The sequence below is a fragment of the Triplophysa dalaica genome, chromosome 23, assembly GCF_015846415.1.
Source record: "Triplophysa dalaica isolate WHDGS20190420 chromosome 23, ASM1584641v1, whole genome shotgun sequence".
Lineage (NCBI taxonomy): Eukaryota > Metazoa > Chordata > Actinopteri > Cypriniformes > Nemacheilidae > Triplophysa > Triplophysa dalaica.
In genome coordinates this window covers 17,668,001-17,691,477 of record NC_079564.1, presented here as the reverse complement: position 1 = coordinate 17,691,477, position 23,477 = coordinate 17,668,001, and the positions used below count along the sequence as shown (strand labels likewise).

The window sequence follows — 23,477 nt, the reverse complement described above, 5'->3', positions numbered from 1 at the left end:
GTTGTGTATGCGGGTGGATAACAAGGAAGAGACAATATTGTAGCTAGGATCCATTTATTTTATGTTTCACAAACTGTAAATGATGGTCAAACTGTTAGTTCAGGACCAAGCAAGGAGAAAATACAACAAAATCGATACAAACTCGGTTAATACTGCAATGAGCACTTGTGTCAGAGCATTCTTATGAAAAACATGTTAAGTATTTGGTAGTTTGTCTCCATCTTATGGGGAAGGACAGAACTACACGGAAAATTGCTTTATGGAACTACTTAAAAGCATTGATACATTATCAAAAAAAGTTTGTTACACAATTCAACCAGAATTCAAATCAAAGCTCGCAAGAAAATTATAAAATAAAGAGTGCAAATAGGAATATAGTGCAAAGAGAAATACATTTACAAGAAGATAACTCCGGCTTGGAGGTCATTCATGTTCAAACAACACTTAACCTCCAGATTACCAAAGTTTCCTCTGTTTGTAAATGTATTGATGCTGTTGTTGACCAGCGGTCGCAAGATGAACACAACATCATGTTTTAGCGTACTGCAGAAATTCAAAGCTAAATAACTTCATGCACATTGAAAAGAAATATGTTCTTCTGTTTGTGTAATTGTGTGGATGTATTTTCCTAAACGTTTTTAACTGTTCTTGTGTGTTTGGGTGCTTGACGTTAAAAGCCTTTCACTTTCTAAAACCGGAAACTACTCCCAGTTTTATTGCACAAAATATTTCCTTCCTTTTTTTGTTTTTCCTCTTATCTACAAAATGAACATGTCTGAATTCCTATTGCATAGATGGAAATCTCCTTTGTGAATATGTGTGTGTGTGTGTGTGGCTATATGTCTGTGGGTGTGTTGTGTATTTTTCTACTTCAACATTCTCATCCTTTCACATTATTAGTCACTTTCAAACCAACAGGTTTTACCATTAACTCTGTCAGCACTCTCTCGTCTTTTATTGCTAAGCTAAACACTACGTTTTGAAAGTGCAGAAACAGATAGTCTAGAGGAAAACCTGCCAATGAAATACTCATAACTGATTCTGTCCAAACTGTAAAAATGATGTGCTCAATACGCTATGTTACTTAACCTCATCAGAATAATCCAATGAACGAATCATACGAAATGCAACTGGATTGCAGTTTAATATAATTGGAATCCACTTGTAAAGCTAATTTGATTTAACTTCAAATTTAAGGCAGCTTTTGAACTTTTTTGCTTGATAGATTCTATTTTAAAGGTGAGGGATTTAATTCAACATGAAATTACATTTAGGCATCTTATTTGCTTCTGTACTGTGACACATTTAGCACTAAACCAGGGTTACAAAGAATGTAGAAATGTGAGTCTTTCGTATCAGAATGAAGTCAGGGCTGAATGTAATTTTACAGGGGATTGTGGGGGATTTACTGACCTCCAGAAATATCACCAACACATTTCTGAGGAGCTACTTCATTTGGAATCTAAATTTCAAGTTCACCTTCCCGAGCATCTCCATGTATCCGAAGGGTAAAGCTTCTTTTTCAAATCTTTCATTATTTGCCATTAATAATATATAACCTTCTAAAAAAACATGAACTAGCATTCGTTTACCGGGAGTATTTTAGAAAAACTGTATTGCCAACATCTACAGTAATGACTACTATTACTAATAAATTGGGTTATTGGTGGACATCTACAAGCCATGTGAACAAAATGGTTCTTATTATTACTTAAAGATAAAAGATTGTGAAGACAAACATTTGCTTCCTTTTTGTAAATAAGACCATTAAAGTGTATAACAAGCTAAACTGGGTAAATGTGAATCTCATGTTGACCGTGAGGATGTCATTGTAACTCTTTCTTCTGTTTATCTGCTTTCAGTTCTTCATACGGATTCTCCTCCACGTTCACATCTTTCTGAGGCAGCTGCTCGTAGCCTCCCTCCGCTTCCCCTTCAGGTTTCCCTGATCCTGAACTCAGAGTTTGGTACACCTGAGCTTTGACATTCTGAAGAGCCTCATACCCACCCTGACCCTGTGCCTCACTCGGTTCATTCACACCCCCCAGCGTGTGGTACACCGCCTTCTCCTCATCCGTCTTCTTAAGAGCCTCGTACCCACCCTGACCCTGTGCCTCACTCGGTTCCTTCACACCCCCCAGCGTGTGGTACACCGCCTTATCGTCATCCGTCTTCTTAAGAGCCTCGTACCCCCCCTCAGCCTTCTCCTGGCCACTGGCCTCAGCTAGCGTGTGATAAATACCTTTGTCGGTAAGACCGATTTGCTCGTAGTCTCCACCCGACTTGTCTTTCTTCCCGTCGTCTTTGACCTGTACAGTGGCCCTGTTTCTATGACGCCGTCTGATTATGACCGCCATCACAATGAAAATCAGGCCCAAAAAAATGATCACAATTGCTATCAAGATAACCACCACTGTTCCTCCTCCATCCACCGCTCCTGCTGATAAACACAAAGGGAGGAAGGTTGGATTTCCAGCATTAAAATGAATATGGGGAGTAATGTGTTGCACAACAGTGGAATGAGAATTGAAAATGTGTACGGTGCAAAAGTAACTGTGAAGAGCTTGTGTTATATTTGCATGGATGTGTTTGCTAATGTTGAGAGAAACGCCCAGGCTTATCGGACACTTTTGTGGGTGTGACATTCACAATTGGTTCAAAATGAGTTTTGCATTTACAGAAGAAATCTGGTTATACTAATTATTCCGTATCATTTTTTTTATTTGAGCCGTAAAAACATGTATATGTTCATTATGTTTATTAGTTTATTTTCATGTGGTTGAAAGCACGTCAATTCAACTCCCACACTTTTTCTTAAGATTACTGTGTGTGTTTACCTTTGAAGTTGTGAACATTGCTGAATCGTGAAAATCCATTGCCACAGTCTGCCCGGCAGGTGTATGATCCATCTTCATCTATATGAATGGTTTTGTCGGCATTATCGAGTCTTTTGCGTGTGTTTGAGATGTCAGTGTGATGCCACTGGTACGTCCTGCAGTCTGCATTACACGCTGCGCAGGAACACTCTAATTCTGTCTCGTAATTTGTTACAAGTAAAGCAGCCGGAGGTCCGTCTGTACCACACACACACACACACAGACAAACAAACATTTGACTTATACTGTTACGGAATTAGGATCTGTCTGTACATGATGTATTTTTGAAGCTTTTGCAAGAAGGTTCAGATGTGTTTTAAGTGCTCACCTATAACTTTTATCTGTTGCGAATCGGACTCGTGGGTCTTACTGGCGGCATCTGTGCTAATGTGACTGAATCTGTAGATGGCCTGACATTTGTACTGGCCATTATCACTCTCTGTGGCACTTGGGATGGTGTATTTGTCATTACCTCCTGTATAGAAAGGTTTGTCATTCTTGTAGAATATGGCCTGTTCTACTTTGCCTCCGCCCCACGCAGCACACCTGAGAGTGAGGGCCTGTTCCTTCAGCACAGGTGTGGCTGGTTCCAACATCACCATACTGTCTATGAGAGACATAAGGTCAAGCTTTATGGATGACAAGCTTTATGGATGAGCAAAATATATTTCAAAAGCAAGAAAGACTTACCTGTCATCATCATGGTAACCACATTGCTCCGATGATTGCTTGCAGATTTCTTGCACCAGAATGTAGCTCTTTTTGCATTTTGTAAATCTGCATACACTCGCCCCACGTTCATCCTGTCCGGCATGATTTGGATCACGAAGCCAGCATTGTCCCTAAATGCGAAACACTTCCACTTATCCAGCTCCTCGTCCACCTGCAGTGTGAGGACCCTCGCCTCGCCTCTGGGGATCACAGCGCCCCCTGGCGGCAGAGATAACTGCGCGTAGGCCTCCAACTCTGGTGGAGAGAAAGAGAGAACAGTGAGAGAAATCCATGACGAGGCTGGAACATTGAAGAATGAAGCTCATACCTAGAACTGTGAGGTTGTGTGCATCACTCTCCACTGCGTTGCGTTTACAAATGTATTCTCCGCTGTTTGCAGTTGTAACCGTAGTAAGAGTCAACAAGGAATTGTTTTGTGATAGTGCTCTGCCATTCAATGTCCATTTTATCGGTTCACCTTTGCCATTACACTTCAGACTGACATCATCCCCAACATACACTGATGGATACCGTGGCGTTCGAATCACTAAAAGAATAGAAATGAGGACATTTTTTGAAGACAAAGAACTGCTGTTACACAACCATGAATATTTGAAGAGTTTTCTTCCAAAAATAGATAATTCAGTTAAAAATAATAATTTTTATCATGTTATCATGTTTTTCTTTCGTTTATTGTGTAAGTTATATGTTTTGTTTTGTTATTTTGGCTTATATCAAAACAAACAACCTACAGATTAATGATATTAATTGGAATACACAGTAAAAAACATGATTTTTGAGATATTTTAAAAAGGAGTTCTCATTTTGGAACCAAACTCTTCATTTGTTCAGATTTTATATACAATTTGTTCATACAACTACATTCTGTCAAAAGGGCCAAGTAATACATTGATCTGCTTACAACGTTCGTTAAATTTAAGTGGCAACATGTTTTTTTATTCTATTAGTAATCTTGAATGTAATGTGTCAGAATTGTCCTCATTTTTTTTTCAAGTTTAGTCAGGGTCTAAAAAGTGCCAAATGCAAGTAAAAATCTGAAACATTTTTATATGAATTCAAAATAATGAACAAAACACAGTTTTTAACCAGGTGCATTGTTCTCATTCGTAAAGACATTAACATAAAACGACTATAAAAAAGGCTATAACAATTATGAGTAAATTTCAAAAGAATAAAGTAAATTAAAATCAGAAAAATACATACGAATATGGCTGGCTTTTTGTTTTCTGTGTTTTTTTTCCCACTGGTTTAATGCAGTGGCGGTAACATGCTCGTCAATTTTAAAAGATTGACCGATCAAATTAAATAAAGACCGGGTTCACGGAATTCCTGCTATCAAATTACAGAGACCACGTTACTTAACCAGTTAAGTTCTGTTGTTGAAAACTTAATTTAAGACGTGTGTTCACACTGCAACAGATAAGCTTGTAGCATATAAGGCATTAAATATGACTGTGTATATATGGTCATTTTTATTTGCATGGAATAATTCAATAGACTGCAGAACTATCACCACAGGTAATGAAATGACTTTAAATTTGAACCCCGGCCTCCTATTTCAGGCTATTCGGACTTTACACCATACGCCACTGCAGTCGTTGAGTGCGGCAACATGCATTATATCTAAGAACATTAACGTTCATTTACAAATATGCATGCATATTGCACGCAGTCAACTCTTTCTCAGACTTTCACGTTCACACACGTTCACGTTTCCCTCGTTTGCGTGTTAAGCGTCACCCAGTGGAGTCATGATGTAATAACGCTTGGAAATATATTTAGAGCGTCTTGTTTTATTAATGAATTAAAAGATCGATATTTGGCGCAGCGTATCGATTCTCGTATCGCACGGAGAGGGACTAAGCCCTTATTCCTAAAAGTATTTAAGCTGCTTTCATATTTAGCCCAAAGAGTGAATGTTTTCCCTCCTCTCTTCTCGATTTATAAATCCTTAACACGAACTTTTTAAGACTTGTACAATGTTTATTTTTGACTTTATAGCTGATGTAAAACAAAATGTGTTTAAACACATTACCTTGTATTACAATAAATACTTTATTTAAATGTACAAGTTTAGTCAGGCTTTTATGTCATTTTGATCTCTGTTTGTTGTTTGGACTGTACTGGCCTTTAATGTTTAATGTTTTACTGACTTTGCAAGATGGCTTGAAAGGTCTTAAAAAACATTTACATTAATGAAGTACAGTGCTATAGAACGGTTTGTGCATCAGTGCGTTGTTGTGATATTTTGCAAGTTGTGTTTTGTGGGCCGATCCTGGTGAAGAAGTCCAGGGGCACTTTTTACTCCGAGCCCGCCCCTGGGTATAAGATGCGTTTAAACTGACCTTCTGTCAAATTGAATCTAACGGTCTTCACCGGAAACAAGATCAGTGATTGGTCAGTAATTCAGCCATGAGCGACGCGAGCGAATCGCGTTCATATATGCCATGTTTGGTTAGATTGAAACAAACTCTGTTGCTATTGTTGTGTTAGTGCGGTTTATTTGCTCAAGTGAGCACTGAAAGTTTGAAAAGAAGGCTCTCGATCCACTTTTAAATGATCTCCAGCGCGGTTCGATTGAATTATGAATACAACACGGATTTAAGGCATAGAAGCGAATCAAAAACAGTAAGTGATAACAATAAACGACTCAAAAAGCAAGTGAGTTGGTATTATAAAAGGAGTTTTATTAGATCTGTGCGCATGTAACGGAGGAATTCCTGGTGGCGTTTTAACAGTTCACGAGGTCCTCGCAAGTTCATACCTGTCAAGTATCCCGTTTTGGCCGGGAAAGTCCCGTATTTTACCCTTCTTTCCCGCCGTCCTCCCGTATTAGTATTTTCCCGTAAATCTCCCGTATTTTAACCTGCGTTATTAAAAAATAATAACACCGGAGTAAAAAAAAAAAACATTTCCAATCTGAGCTCTGTCACTAGCCTCGCGATAACTGCCATATGCAGTAGCCTACAGTACTGTAGGTGGCAGTTGTCGCGAGGTTAGTGTGTGAGGTCAGATGATGAGTGACAACGCGGGGAAAAAACAAAACCGAGACGGATAATGGACGTTACAACAGTGACGGAAGGCACTCCTGCCAAAAAAACAAAACCCTCGTGTAAATACCGCCAACAATGGGACAGCGAATTTAATTATCTGAAGAGGAGCAGGGTGAGGTACAGTCACGCGTTTTGTAAGTTTTGTATTTAGCATGGTACGAAAGATTGTTACAGAGAATAGGATGACATTAGACAACAGAACTGTTTGCGCTCTACTCTCATGTAAAATGAACCACTCTGGCCCAGCCCACAAATACACTCCTTCCAAAACAGTCTTAAAGAATGCAAAGTCTGCAACAAATGTGTACAATAACTCACTAAAAGAGTAAAGAAAAGTTATGTGAAATGAAAAGAAAAACTGTTAAGGAAAAGCAATATGAAATAAAAAGAATGTGGAATGAAAATAAACTGTAAAGACAAGCAATGTTAAATTAACAGAAAATATGCAAATAAGCCTTTAAATAAATGCTCTTCATATATACCCTTTTCTGTTTTCATTTGGGCTATAACACCTGTTTTAAAATGTAAGGGATACTGGAGTTTGGTTGGGGTGGTGGGCGCCGAAAAATTTCCCTTATTTTCAAATCCAAAACTTGACAGGTATGCGCAAGTTACCGGTTCATTAAAATTTCCCTCGTATGCCCATTCATACACTGCAGCACGTGCACACAGCATTGTTTTGGATGTCCGGTCAATTCCGTTTTAAAATATAAATCGTAAAAGCTGTCCAATCACGTTGTGACTTTACACTTAAGCTGTTAGGTCGATATGTTTAGGTTTGCTGTTAAAATGCCAGAGCGCAAAAGCGAACCAGGACTAAATTTGTTATAAATATTTTTTGGTCCGGACCAAAAGAACCGAACTAGGATTATGAACGCACGGAATACGTTAGGATTTAAACGAACAGTGCAGTGATTGGCTAACTGTTCTGAGTCACAATACCCCATCACGGCTTCACTCAATATTACCACGTGGGACTCCTCCCCCTAATGGACCCTCGTGAAGACTTATAGACCCACGCCAGTGTCAATGCACTGGCCAATTGCCCTGCGGCATGCAAATAGCTATTCTTTTTAATGCGGCCATAGCGGCAATTCCGTCAGAATCTTATCCTTCACATTGCCCTCCTTTGATTCATCACAAAGATTCATCCGCTACCGGCCGTCCTGACATGTGGGTGGAGAGGGAGGAAGAGCTACTCCCAAATGTTTCAAGGTTGAGCACTACGTTCCCCAGGCCACTGGTGGCGAAATGTGCACTGTCTTGAAATGTCGGTGATATGTGTAATAAAAACCGATACACTGTCACAGAAAGTGCATTTTGCCCCTGCAGACACTTTTTTTTTGCCACATCTCACCTCGCCTTGCAGCGACGCAGAACCATGAATATTGATGTCGTCAGACTCTCGCAACTCCTTTCTGAGGATGTGGCCAGAAAACCGGGAGTTAGCTCGGGCTTCTCAGGAACAGACAGAACGGGTAACACTCCTCGCTCATTTCATAGACGTGTGGAGAGCTCTCCCTGGAATTTAAAGCTTGCTTCTAGAGGTAATAGAGTGCGGATTTTCGCTCCCAATTCAGACGCAGACCACCCTGTTTCAACGGTGTGATACAGTCGCTTACGTTGCCTCGAGATGCTTAAGGATTGAGACAGGAAATTCTAAGTGAGCAAACATCAGAACGGGTTCTATAGCCGGTATTTTGTACTTAAAAAAGACGGTGGGTTACGTCCCATTTAGGATTTGAGATGTATAAACAAAACGCCCCAGTCCAGATGCAGCCCTTCAAAATCTCGACCTTGAAACAGATCCTGCCACAGATTCGTCTCGGGGACTGGTTTGTCATGCTGGACCTGAAGGACGCATACTTTCATATCCAAATAGCCCTTCACCACTAGCACTTTTATTTTAGTTTTACATTCGAGAATTCTGCCTATCAACACACCGTTCATCCCTTCGGCTTGGCATTAGCTTGACGGACATTTTTGATGTGTGTGAATGCGGCAGTCCGCCCCATCAGGGAGAATGACGTGTGCATTCTGAATTACCTGGACGACTGGCTAATTATGAAGCGGAAGTGGACTTATTCGCCACGAGCGAGAATGATTAATGCCGGCTATTTTCTCGCTACCCCAAGCCCCTCTCCCAGGAGATGCGCTGACGTTACGTTGACCGAAAGCTAGACTGTATGCCTTTCCTACAGTGAAGATTTGCTTTTGAGCAGCAGGAGGGAGAGAGCGTTAGTGATCCTCGTCACCCTGTATTGGCCGAACCAGCTCAGATTCCCGGCTTTGCGGGAATTGCAAGTTGCTCCACCGCTCCTGGAAACGCTTGCAGAATCACATGCTCCGTCGACTAGATACATTTATTCGCTGAAGAAGAATGTGTTTGACAGGTGATGCCGTTATAGTGGCGTCGACCCATTAAAGAGCTCTGTGATAGATACCTTAATTTTCCTATGTGGCTGGTATTGAAAGCGCTCTCGGGGCCGCCCTTCGAGCCGCTGGCTTCTATGGGCTTTAAGGAATTATTGCTCAAATCGATCTTATTGCTTGTTCTGGCTTCTGCCAAGAGAATGGGTGACTTGCCTGCATTCTCGGGGGACAGTCAGTAAATGCATTTACTTTGGTCCTGGAGACTGCAGTGTTTTGCTCAGGCTGAATCCTGGTTATGTGCCTCAATCTCATTCCACACCGTTTGCAACACAGATTGTCTCCCTGCCAGCATTTTCGTCTATTTCTATTGCAGCTTGCCCTACTAGTGCAGCAATGGCTTTCCCCATGGCTTTTGAAGCTTTATGTTTCTTGGGTATTTTACAAAGCACGTTCATGTTTCTAGTTTCAAAAAATGCTTTTTATTTCACGTTTTATGTGAACTTTTTCATATTTCTATTGCTCACCACTGTCCCTCTTCTAACAAAACGACTGGATTTCTTCCGGTCTGTATAAAATCCCTCCTTCCGAAACGCTCTGATTGGTAAAGGTGACCAGGTCTGTCGTGGTTGGTTCACCACATAGAGCTTGTGTCTGAAGATGTCCCACCTATACCATATCACCAAGCTTCTGCTTCTTAGGCTGTTGTGATTGGTGGGTCCTTAAAGCTAATTCTGTTAACTCTTTCCCCGCCAGCCTTTTAAAAAAAAGTTGCTAGCCAGCGCCAGCATTTTTAAACATTTTCACAAAATTTTAATGGCTCACAGTACATTTTCTGTAAAGAATATATAGACAAATGTCCAATGAAAGAACAGAGTCTCTGCTTTTAAACAAAATAAACTATTCTATCTTCATTTGTTTTTTATCACTCCTTAGATGTGGGTAGACTCTGCCTAGATTACACTCAGAACAATCATTAAAAACAGATAAGATATGTGTTCTTGGTTCAGAGATTCTGTACTTTTACCCAAAGGTGTCTAACAGCGCCACCTGCTGTACAACAGTACAAACATTGATTGCCGTAACAACTCGTCTTTGGCGGGGAACGTTTTTTTGAAATGACGATATTACTCGTCGTTGAAGAGACATTTAATTTTAATGTCCCTTCAACGGCTCCGTACAAAACCACTAAAATGTCCCGTTATATCGTTCCAGCGGTAGTTGCAGTTTTTTACTCGTCATCAAAGACTGAAAGAGCAGTTATCCCTCCGGTTGTGTGCAGCAAAGAGCATGACGAGTCACGTGGCCCCTCCCCTCCGGTTGGTGCAAGCAAGCAAGCAAGCAGTCAGTGATTGAGAGTCACCTGTCTGCTGGATTTTCGAGCTTGTGCCTTTTTGATTAATCACGTTCCTCGCATGTTGTTATGGAAACGACAGGTCTCTGTCATAGGTTAGCTGTGAAAAAGGACATTTTTTTCCAGAAATGTTCAACTTTTTTCAACCTCAACAGATGCTCTGAGCTGCAAAAAAATTATGCCGGCGCTGACATTTAATAAAGTGCTTGGGATGTTTAGGCTCGATTCACATTTCACATTTGCGGAAATCGGGAGCTGCTCTGCGTTCTCCTTTTTTTCCAAGGCACCTGGACTCTGTGCTATCCTGGCGCCTGTCGTCGCTAAGCAACCATGGGCCCCGATAGCCGTTGACACAAGGAGGTATAAACAAAGGATATATAGATTATATTCACTAAAAATACCTTGCAATAACTCGAGATTTAATTATGCAGTGATCATCTGTGTCTTCAATTTTTTTCTTATTGAGCTTGTCTATATTGGCTGGTTGGTTCTTGTAACATGACCTGCATTGTGCTTGCACCTTTCTGAAAAGTTGAGATTTTTTTCATCTCGATGCGGTGCCAACGCTCCTGGAAAAAAAGTGTGTGTCGCACCGCATGCACGTAGCGACCGCGTCGCCCCCTATTTCCGAACGGCTATATTTAAAATAACAAATATGTGAATCAGGCCTTACTCCATAGAATTATAATGTAAAACAGATGCTAGCAGCTTTCATTTTTGAAGTCAAGTCAGAATAAATACTATTTGCAAATGCTTACATTCCTGCATTATAACTTTGCCTGAAAAATAAATGTGTAGAAAGTAAACATGTCTCCAAAAACATTGTTGCTACAGGTTCGATAACTGCTTTTGTACAGAAATGTATTTAATTGTTGAGCTGGAGGTTAAGGCTCACTCAACTGACTTCATTGATTTTAATTTAATTAAGAACTCGTATCTTTATTTTTATTATTTACTGTGAGAATCTGGATTTCGTCCTGTCCTCCACAAATACTGCATCTGTGTTTATTCCAATATTCATCATATGTATTCTTATTATTCACTTCTATTCATAATATTTGCTCCTTACTTTCTTGTTGTTTAACCTCGTTGAAAGTTGTATTATGTCTTATGCTGTCTTATGTTGATATAAGCATCTGTTGTTCTCCATATCAAGGTTCCTAATGATGCCTATGGACGATTGTTCTGTTATTGTAATATTAAATATGTAATCATATCTGACTAAACAGAAAGTCTGGTGATTTTCCACTGTTTTGGTGGTTTTATATGACGCCTCCTGAGGCAAACTTATAAGTATTAGTCCTAAAATAATAAACTTTGGACTCTGATTGAACAAGCACTTGTGTCTGTGTCAAACTTTGTCTCCAGATCTGCAAACTCTGTGTGTTCCGTCGACTAGACTCTTCAACCGTAGAATATTGTTTAGATAGGGGACATAAGAAGTTTACATTCTTTCAGTTGGGGGCTCATCTGAGGGGAGACTCCTCTCTCATTGAACCAAAGAGAACAAAGACCTCTGGGGCGCACTGACGATCGGTCACAGACCTACATTAAAAGGGGTAAGTGTTTTTCTATACAGTTTTTTATGACTTACAGAAATCTAACGCTTACCCTGTAGGATTCTTGTGTGTTTAAATTCATGTTAGTGGGAGTTGATTCTCCCATTGTTGACCAGTGAGGCTGGCGACAGTAATTAGTAAAATAATTATTAACGAATATGAATAGGTTTCAATTCATGTTAGTGGGATTCGACTTCCCATTGTTGTGACAGCGAGGCTGGCAACAGTAATTAATAAAATAATTATTAACGCACGAATATGAATGGTATATGCAGTCTTGATCACACTGTAATTTGGGATCGAAGTGTTAGCTTTGAGGTAAAGGCTTTGTTACTCACAAAAAATAAATAAAAATAAATAAAATCTGTTTAATGGTTATTCTAAAAGATAACATTCTTACAGTTAAAATTGAAAATATTATTGATATCACTGTTACTGCATGTATTGAAATATTGGTGTCAGAAAAGGACGGTGAATGTAATATCCACCTCTGAACACAATATAATACATGCAGCACTGTTGAAACTGTTGGTCGATTGAACACGAGGGTTTTTCATTGTTTTGTTTGTACTGTACTGTCTTATCACCGCCGGGTTTGAAAGTGTAAGATGGAAAATTCTGTTTCGAGGCCACTGCCGGGCGAAACGCCAGTCGCCTGTATGTACAGAAATAATCAGGGATTTTATACAGATCCATATGTTAGCAATCTCGCAGGATGGTCGGAGGGAATAAAACCGAAAATTGATATTCCCTATCCGAGAGAAGGTTCATTTGCTGATTAGTGTATGTTACTGGCAGGGGGCTTGTCAAATGGAGGTTGGGGAGACCCAACATGGGATTATCCATACATGAATAAAGCTTATGCAGTATGGAAAGACATGAAAAAGGTTTGGGACCAGGGTCCGGAAAAATCTAAAATTATTGTGTATGCAAATCAAAACCAGTGGCCATTTGAAAAGCCACCGGGATATACGAAGACACAGTTTTCTCCCTCTGCACCATCACTGCCGATAAAACCAAAAGAGATAAAACCGGAAAAGTTAATTGATAAACCTAATGTAACTATAAACCCTCAAAATTCAATGGTTTGGGTAAGAGCTGGAAACACGCTAAATGAAAGACCGTTAAGAATGTCTGATATGGAGGCGATCTGTAAAAGCTTGCTAAGAAAAGTTTGCCTTCCCCACAATTATCAATTGAAAATGATAAAATCACAAACAGCAAACCCACATGCGTTGTTTGGGAAACTTTTACAGATGTTGAAATATTTTATTAGACAGATAAGAGTGTTTCTTGATAAATTTCTAGGGAGTCAACAGGTCTTATCTTTTGAAACAGGCAGCAAGAGACTCAGCTGCTCAATTTTTGTGCGTTTTAAGAAAGCATGGATTGAAGATTCTACATTGCCATTAAATAATGACATAAAGCCTCTGTTTTTTTAGCACTCTGTTAAATAACATGAATCATAAACAAGCGCAATTGATCAGAATAACAACTTCAAACTTGCATGATATGATTTTAGAGAATGCCATGTTTATAGGCTATCCAGGAAAAAGGAACATTGAACAAACGTCTGTAAATCTGCAATTGCTGCATCCTAGCCAAAGGAAGAAGTCTGAGGTCATTTGCTTTCATTGCGAAGGAGGGGCCATTACAAACGAGAGTGCAGAGAGTTGCACAAGTTTCGCACACACACACCACAGAGCAGACATGAGAACACCGGTGCTTCATATCCTACTGAGTGGCATTCAAATCAAGCATAGGGATACTCACAGAGAGATGTCGGTTCTAATTTATGTGAGATAACCCTAAAATTTTTGAGTAATGTGGAGGCCAATGGTCTTAAACCATTTTTCCACAAATCCACAATTATTCCAGGTGCTGCACTTAATCTTTTAGGTCGTGATATGATGCATAAATTAGGCATGGACATTAAGTTTACTGATAACAAGGTTGTTTTTTCCTTTCTGTCTAGTTTACAGGCATCCGTCGTTCCTCTGCCTACAAGTGGACTGATAAGCGGCTCAAGGGTAACTCCCTCCGGTAGCAGCATATCTATAGGGGCGGACAGCATGATTAACCCTTTGTTATGGTCTCAGTTCAGGGATGACACTGGTTTCATTGACATGGAACCTTATAGGGCTAAACTTAAAACAAACAAACCTGTCTACATTAAACAATACCCTTTGTCTTAAGATAAGGAACAAGGCATTCAACATTTGAAATTTTGTCAAGCAGGGTGTCCTCGAACAAAACACACTCACCAATTAATCCTGTTGTGAAAGCTGATGGGAAAACTTGGAGATTAACTCAAGATTTAAGAGCACCAATTGTGCCTGATGTTTTGACTGTTATGAATTCAGTGCCACATTCACACAAGTATTTCACAGTAATTGATTTGTGTGCAGCCTTTTTCTCTGTACCTGTACACCCAGATACTCTGCCTTTGTTAGCATTTACATTTAAGGGGCAGCAATATTCATGGAAACGCCTTGCTCAGGGCTATGTAGACTCACCCGCTGTCTTTTCTGCAGCAGTGCACAGAACTTTGGCCAAAATGACTGATTTGCCTTCAACAGTGTGTGTGCTTCAGTTTGCAGATGACATCCTCGTGTCGGGGGAGACGGAGGAGGACTGTGAAAAAGCATCTATAATTGTTTGCAATGTACTTGCCGAAACAGGTTTTAAAGCCTCGAAAGAAAAACTTCAATGGGTTCAATCTAAGGTAACCTATTTGGGACATGTGCTGATGCAGGGTCTCAGAGCAATATCCACAGATAGGGTCCAGCTGATCAGAAAGGTTAAGTCCCCACGAACAATACAGGAGCTACAAAGCTTTCTGGGACTAATTACTATTGTAGACAGTGACCTGACTGTGATTCACGATAGGCACCTGAGGGGTCTGATAGATCACAAAGCTCTGCCAAACACAGCACTGGAGTGGACTGCGGAAGCAGATGAGCATTTCAATGCCTTGAAAGCAGCCATCACAACCACACCAGCATTGGGCCTGCCGGACTACACCAAGCCTTTTCACTTGCATGTTAGGGAGACAGCGGGTGCCGCCTTAGGGGTTCTATTGCAACTTCATGGCTCAACATATAGGCCAGTTGCATATCTGTCTAAAAAGTTAGATAACATAGTCACAGGTATGCCAGCATGTCTTCGTGCTGTGGCTGCAGCTGCTCTGATTGTACAGATGCCTGAGAAAACTGTGCTGTCACACCCTTTAATATTATATGCATCCCATCAGGTAGGTGTAATTTTACACAACATGCAAACACAACACATGACAGCGCAACGACGCTCAGGTTACGAGGCTACTCTGTTGGCAACGAAAAATCTTAGCATTCAAACTACAGCAAACATTAATCCTGCTTTGCTGGGTATTTTGGGTATGGTAGACATGGCAGATTTTAATGTTGAACATGATTGCATCTTTGAACTGACCACCTCTTACTCTTCTAGGTTCGATCTGTTGGATACCGCCCTAGAGGGGGGAACACATTTATGTTGATGGGTCTTGTTCAAAGCCATCTGACAGTGTCTACCTCTGTGGCTATGCTGTGGTTTCCGAGTCAGGAGAGGTAAAAGAAGCTTTTGCTCTAGATTACAATTCGGCTCAAGCTACAGAGTTAATAGCATTAATACGGGCCTGTGAGCTAATGACAGGAAAGAGAGTAACAATTTAGTTCTTCACCATTATGCCAGAATGTGGGAAGCGAGAAGTTTTAAAACTGCTGATGGAAAGCCAATTGCACATGCAAATCTGATAGGACAGTTTACTGAAGCAGTTCAGCTTCCGCTCGAAGTGGCCATAGTATAGGTCAAGGGTCACGCTTCGGGGGAGGATTTACAGGCTATAGGCAACAGAAGGGCTGATGAAGCCGCAAAGGCAGCAGCCCAAGCTCAGATTAAATCACCATTTCATCCAAAAAATGAAACAAAGGTAACAATGACGGTGCACATAACGAATGTATCTGACATTGATATCAAATTCCTGCAAAGTCAAACAACACAAGGAGACTTAGAGCATTGGAAAACAAAATGTTTGCACTCCTGATAAGGAAGGGATTATAAGAGATGGACAGGGTAGAATAGCACTACCGAAATTAGGGTTAATTATCCTAATAAGACATTACCATGGGTTATCTCACACCAGTTGTGCAAAAGTAGTTCAAGCAATTAATCAATTGTACTGTATAGCCGATGTTCATAAAACAGCAAAGCTTGTTTTGGATGCATGCTTAACAGGTAAATCCGCACAAATCAGCTAAGCACGATGCATTGACACATCCGGAAACTCCTTTTCAACATTTACATATTGATTTTACGCACATGCCGCCGATAGGTAATCTGAAATATCTTTTGGTAATTGTTGATCGATTCTCAAAGTGGCCTGAAGCATTTCCATGCGCAAAGGAAGATGCTAAAACAGTGGTAAAAATCTTAACGAAGGAGATTGTGCCCAGGTGGGGCGTACCGGCCAGATTGGAATCAGATAACGGGACGAGTTTCACGTCAAAGGTAACAAAGCTCTTAGCAAAAACATTGTCTATTGATCAGCATTTTAATATTCCATATCATCCGCAAAGTGCAGCAGTCGTGGAGAGATGTAATCGAACACTGAAAACACGACTAACAAAAGCTGTACTTGAAACAGGAAGAAAGTGGGTTGATTTATTGCCCGCAGTCTTGGCAGAAATAAGAATGACCCCATCTTCCACAACAAAATTGTCACCGTTCGAGGTACTAATGGGTAGACCTTTCCCGACCCCGTGGGTCAAAGGCCGGTCTGGTATTTCTTGTTTAGGTGATCTTCAGGTGATCCAGGAAGACTATGTGACCTCCCTAGTCGAAAAGTTAAATTCGATATGTGCTGATGTTTCTTTGTGCCTTCCTCTTCCCTCAGAAAACCCTACTCATAACTTTGTTCCAGGACAAAAAGTTTTTGTGAGGAATCTGAAGCCAACAAAGGTTGGAGAACCAAAGTACCACGGACCAGCGACTGTGATTGCCGTAACACGGACAGGAGTTCTGACGGACTACCAGCCACAGTGGATACACGCTTCCAGACTGAAGTTGTGTTCTTCAGGAGAGCAGGCAAGCTCCAATTTAACATAGAATCTCAACAGGGGATTCACCTTAATACATCTCAGGGTAGAGAAAGCACTGACTAAGCTGAGGACAGAACTACCTTTTGTGAGGTAGGGGCCACCCAAAGCAAGAAGATAGGAGGCCCATTGAGCCAACAGTACTGACTCCGTAGCTTCCCCTGAGGTGCATTGAGGGCCAAATTGAATCATTGAAATTATCCTAATCATGGGTATGTATACAGCTCCACTTAATGTGGAGAACGCAGGAGCTTACAGCAGACATGCTAGTAAATGATGAGGGTGACTGCAATATGCCAAAACAAATGTCTTTAATTGTACAAATGACTCTGAATATTAGAGAAGGAAGACCACCAACATCCGTAATGCGAGACTATAACTGTTGGTATACAGGAGAACCTTTTCAAGGTCCTGCATTTTGTGTAAATGCTCGTCCCGCAGAATTATGTGTGTGTTCCAAATCAGGCAGACATATAGTAGGAATGTCCGATTGTAGAAATGAAATTACTTTGTCTCAATCAAATAACGGACATCATAATTGCACCATACAATATCTCAATAAAACTACTGAGGGATTTGAATGTCCATTTTCACACTTAGACAGTTCACCAGGAATGGTGTGGGTTTGTGGTGAAACTGCATATTACCATTTAGATGCAGGGGAATGGAAAGGTTGTTGTTATGCTGCTATTTTGTCCACAGGAACTAGCATAATGGAAAAGACAAATCTGGCCACATCTTTGAATAGACATAAAAGGGAAGTAAAACTGCCAAATTATTATGCAGGCCATAAGATAAGTGATCCATGGACTACTCCTTGGGAAAACGTGGGATGGTCCCTAGCAGGTTTGTTTACAGGAACCGGTACTACTGTTGCTCTGAACAAAAGTAATGGTCTGGCATGGCAAGTTCTTTCTTTGGAAAATGACACAGCACAAGCTTTAAACTTAATCTCTAACGAATTAAAGAAAATGAGAGTTGCCGTCGTGCAACATAGACTTGCTTTGGATATATTAATAGCAGAGAAAGGAGAAGTGTGCAAAATGCTAGAGTATCTTGTTGTTTTTCAATTCCAGATTATGCAGACAATGTCACCGACGTTGTGAAGCACATGAGAGAATCAGTTCGTGAACCCACACCGGTAGATGCAACATGGTTTCAATGGTTGGACAGCCTATCCGGGGGATGGGGATATTGGATAACCGGTACAGTAATTCCAGTTGTGATGACCATCTTAGCCTTGATATTATTTTTGCCATGCATGTTGCAGTGTGTGGTCGGATGTGTTAAAAGATCTGTTACTTCCTTTACAACCAAAGGAACCGATCGAATGATGTTAGCAAAAAGAACGACTGACGTCAACCAGGCTATGCTGGTTAGACGCACATCTAAAGATCGTTATCGTCCGAAAGATCAGAATCAAACTTGGGGATCCATATTTGATCATAACAGCGATACGGACAAGGATGATAATGATTGTGTTCAAACACATGAGTTAGAACCAGAGCCAATACCGGTGATAGAAGAACCAAGAAATGTTGATGAACGTGACAATGTAATGGAAGGAGATAATGGGCTTGACGATTCGGTAATTGAGATTGGCACGGTAGATGATGAAGAGTAGATATAATTATGTTTATGTTTTCGTTTTTATTGAGGGTGATTGGTGTTGTTATGTTTTTGGTTTTGTGATTGATCTTTTACCTCACAGAACAGCTTGCAAACCAGAAAACCACATAAAAATACGCAAATGCAACTATCCTTTTATTAAAAAAATTGTATTAACCTTTCGATTAACCTTTTGTACTACTCTATATATATATTTGTTCTTTAAAGGGACACAGGACGGCTTGTAAGACCGTTGGTCTGAAAGTGGCCATTGTGAGAATCTGGATTTCGTCCTGTCCTCCACAAATACTGCATCTGTGTTTATTCCAATATTCATCATATGTATTCTTATTATTCACTTCTATTCATAATATTTGCTCCTTACTTTCTTGTTGTTTAACCTCGTTGAAAGTTGTATTATGTCTTATGCTGTCTTATGTTGATATAAGCATCTGTTGTTCTCCATATCAAGGTTCCTAATGATGCCTATGGACGATTGTTCTGTTATTGTAATATTAAATATGTAATCATATCTGATTGTTCAGGAGGAAAGACTAAACAGAAAGTCTTGTGATTTTCCACTGTTTTGGTGGTTTTATATGACGCCTCCTGAGGCAAACTTATAAGTATTAGTCCTAAAATAATAAACTTTGGACTCTGATTGAACAAGCACTTGTGTCTGTGTCAAACTTTGTCTCCAGATCTGCAAACTCGGTGTGTTCCGTCGACTAGACTCTTCAACCGTAGAATATTGTTTAGATAGGGGACATAAGAAGTTTACATTCTTTCAAAAATTTACAAATTTACAAGTTTACAAATGCTTACATTCCTGCATTATAACTTTGCCTGAAAAATAAATGTGTAGAAAGTAAACATGTCTCCAAAAACATTGTTGCTACAGGTTCGATAACTGCTTTTGTACAGAAATGTATTTAATTGTTGAGCTGGAGGTTAAGGCTCACTCAACTGACTTCATTGATTTTAATTTAATTAAGAACTCGTATCTTTATTTTTATTATTTACCCTGACATGTTTACTGTTCCAGCATGTTCTATATGTTTTTTTAAAATAAACATGTGTTCAGTGAAAAAAACCTTTGTTTTTATAAAAAAATAACACATTTTAGCTATATAAAAGTAGAACCGTGAAACCGTGGTAGTTTGGCTCAAGGTAATCATACCGTCAGAATCTCATACCAGCCCATCCCTATTCTGTAACGAGTAAGTGTAAGCATGGAACAGAGAGACTGGATATATGTGCAGCTTTTAAGTAATTTAATCAGTCTAAATGACGGAAACATCCAAGAACCATAAACAAGACAAGTTAAGCTTTATTTATAAAGCACGTTTTAGAACAAGTTTACCAAGATGCTGTACAAGCATAAGCAATCAATTGAGCATTAAGAAAACCAAAAAGACAAACTATTAAGAGATCGTAAGTACTCTGTAACTCACGACAGTGCTCTGTGTTTTTGTGAGAGAAAGCATTTCAATGACGATGGATGACAGCCTGACTTAAGTTTCATATTGTTTACAAATACCTGTGATGAGGAGGATGAGATATGCAGAAAAAAAAGATTGCTCTGTTTTTGTGTTATGTAGGGGTCAACTAAAGTGACCGTTCTTCAACGTTCGCGGTGACATAACAAGGGGGCTGGAATGTCTTTATATGAGGTACTGTCCTCATCACCGAAACCCGAATCATTTTACAAAATTACTCCAGTATGTAAAGTGTCAATGTTTCTCTAGTCTCTGACATGTACATCAAAGTTATCAGCTCTTCTCTATGAGTGTTGTGCAGTGAAATACACAGTAGCTGGTGTGTAGTTATTTACTGTAAGTTATTGAAACACAGTATATTGACCAATGAGCAATAAGACCGCAATCTGTTTTAATAGCTTGGAAATGTTATTGACACCACTGAGAACATAAGTGTCCAGACCGCAACTCTGTGAAAATGTTTGTCCTCTTAAGTTAACAGCACAATTTAGATTTATGAACAGGAATATTAAGTGTTGTATGGAGAGCTGCTGTTAAGCAGGGCAACAGCATTCAGAATCGATTAGATAGGTCAAGTGAAAAGTGTGAGTTACGTACCGTTGGGCTTTCCATTGTTTTCTCTTGTAAAAGCCAACAACACTGTGACATAAAGAGAGAAATTAGGTTTACACACACATTAAGAGTTTCAGTGAAAATGGAGCAGTGTCTTGATCTGTTTCATAACACGAGTTAACATTACAGCTTCCCTTATGAGCCATGATTGCAACTGATTGTTCAATATTCTTTGGATGACTGCCACCAGATTCTCTCATAGGACTGTGAGTATACAGGAGACAGCGGGTCTGGTTGTTTTCTGGTGTTTAGTCCATCATAAATGTTGTAAGAAGATTAGTACATCCACTGTACCGATTTTTGGAGTATTTTTGTCATATTTTGTCTTTTCAGTTTTTTGAAAAGATTGCAGAAATCTCCAGTCAAATGCATACACTAAGGTTAGCCATTCATATATATATATATCTATGAATATGAATGAATTATTAAATTGATGTATACCATACATATGCAGTAATATACAATGCCATATTAGTAATGCCAAAATAGTATCTGACGAGTGTTTATAATTCTTGCAATTATAATAAATTGTCAACCCATCAAATTAGCCAGTAAAATTTTGGGTTACACTTTATTTAACAGTGGCCGTGTTACAATGTAATTATACAGTTACACAAGTACAGAGTAATAAAAAGTGAACTACATGTACTTACTTAAGGGTTAAGGTTAGGGATGCAAGATATGTCATTGGCCATATCCGAATCGGCTGATAAATGCATTTTTTTGTTATCGTTATCGGTCCGATAAGAAATTTATGTTGATATATTAAAACCGATAAATAACGTATTATTTCCTTTGGGTAAACCCCTTCTGGTACACGCTGCTCTCTCTATTTTCATTGGTGCATTATACGTGGTGTCACACGCAGTAGGCTACGCAGAATACCGCTCGCTTCAAAGTCGAAAATAACAGCACAATGTCGGTGTGGGAATTTTTCACTTTGAAGAAAGACGATATTAAAACTGCAAATTGCAAGACGTGCCAATGTGAGTTAAAGCGCGGAGGTAGCACAACTAGAAATTTTAACACAACAAACTTTATAAGCCATCTGAAGTTTCGCCATGCCGAAATTTAAAAAGATTACCAGAAAATGGTCACAGCTAAACAAACTAAGGTACACATGAGTAACATTATCGTTCGTACAAACAACAGTTGAAGGTTCGTGAAAAAGCTAACACTCTCCAGTTAACCGTTAACGAGGGGCTTTTGAGCCAGCGCAGTGTCTCCATTGCAAAAGGCAGAAAGATGGTCGGACATTTAAACATTCTAATCTCGCCGTTTAACGACGCTAGGATTACCACAAAAGATGCTGCAACAAGACACACCGACTCGATGGAACAGTACTTATTACATGAGGTGCACTCGCTGCTTACGGAGCAGAATACGAGCTTTCAGTGTACACCAGTGGGGCCTCGTTGAAAAGGCAGTTTATGTTTTTAAATAAACGTAACCGGTCCACTGTATCTGTTTGCTTTTTGTATCAGGCTCAGATAAATGTATAAAATATTTATCGGTCAATATATCGGTCATCGATTTCTAAATGTAAAGAATTATCATTATCAGCCAGAATTTTCATATCGGTGCATCCCTAGTTAAGGTTAGGATTAGTGTTTGGATAGGGTCAGTTACATGTAATTATGGATAATTTTTATTAATATAATTTAATACTATAGTAAATACATGTCACATATGCTTAACAAGGGCAACGTAAAATAAAGTATTACCGAATGTTGTTTAACTATTGGCATTTAGCAATATAATTTCAATGCTAGAGCTGGAACAGAAGTTATTTATCAAATTCATGAGTTTTATGACCAGACATGGTTCCTTACATACTGTAAATTAATTTTTGTATTTGTTTTAAAATAAAGTTGTGTAAACTGTCTGGTTTAAATCAAAGTTGCATTAACTCCAAGATACTAATGCATTTCTGGGGGAAGTTGTCACCGTGTAAAACAGCCTTAACAATCAGCACAACAGTTAAACAATTCTCCAATACTAAACAATTTATGAATCAGCAAGAATAGAAGGTGACATGACATGCAAACATTTCAAGACATTTCTTTGCTGTGAAAATGTGTGGTTAAAACCTGACCGAGATCCCAATTGTGACAACAACTCCATTTGGCATGTAGCCCCAAATACATGTGAATTACGTAACCCAAACCCCTGAGAGTAAATCAGATGGTTAACTCATTGTTTTACCTGACAGTGTCAGCAGGAAACCCTTCATCTCTAAGAGCAGAGCAGATCGAGCAGTCAGTCTTGTTAGAAAGAGAAATAACACACAAGACAGAGAGGACAGATGACTGAGGAAGTGGACTACAATGGTTTCTCGTCTATGCTTGTAACTGTGGCCGCCCTATTTAAGAAAAAACAGCTGTGATTACGTTTTTTCAACTTGGGTCTCCTGCGCAGTAGGCTAACTAAGAAATATAGTTAGATACTCCCTCACATTGGGTCTCACATTATGGGCATTTCAGTAAAAGTCTTCTTTATAAAATAAAAAAGATCCTACTCAATATTATATATAATTATATATAATTGGCGAATGAAATTTGCATGCCGGATGCCGCCCCCGGATATCCGGGTATAAAAGGGAGACGGCTTGCTGCATCAATTCACCTTTAGTTCTGAGGAGCCTGAGAGCCTCTCACAACTGCTGCAGCGGGTGGCACACGTTTGTGGCAAGAAGGACAC

General features: G+C 39.6%; 1 protein-coding gene across 2 annotated transcripts; it reads right to left on the bottom strand.

The window, feature by feature from the left end:
- Positions 1–37: 37 nt before the first annotated feature.
- Positions 38–23,105, bottom strand: LOC130413044 (uncharacterized). Of its 2 annotated transcripts, none has more exons than XM_056737966.1 (7): positions 22,983–23,105; positions 20,763–20,804; positions 3,916–4,134; positions 3,567–3,842; positions 3,205–3,483; positions 2,838–3,074; positions 38–2,440 (listed from the first exon to the last, which is right to left on the bottom strand). In XM_056737966.1, the coding sequence occupies exons 1-7, from the start codon at positions 23,008–23,010 to the stop codon at positions 1,827–1,829; spliced, it is 1,695 nt and encodes a 564-aa protein (XP_056593944.1). In that variant the 5' UTR covers positions 23,011–23,105; the 3' UTR covers positions 38–1,826. The 2 variants fall into 2 exon arrangements, with proteins under 2 accessions (XP_056593944.1, XP_056593945.1); XM_056737967.1 differs by having other exon boundaries at positions 38–2,437.
- Between the last annotated feature and the right edge of the window lie 372 nt (positions 23,106–23,477).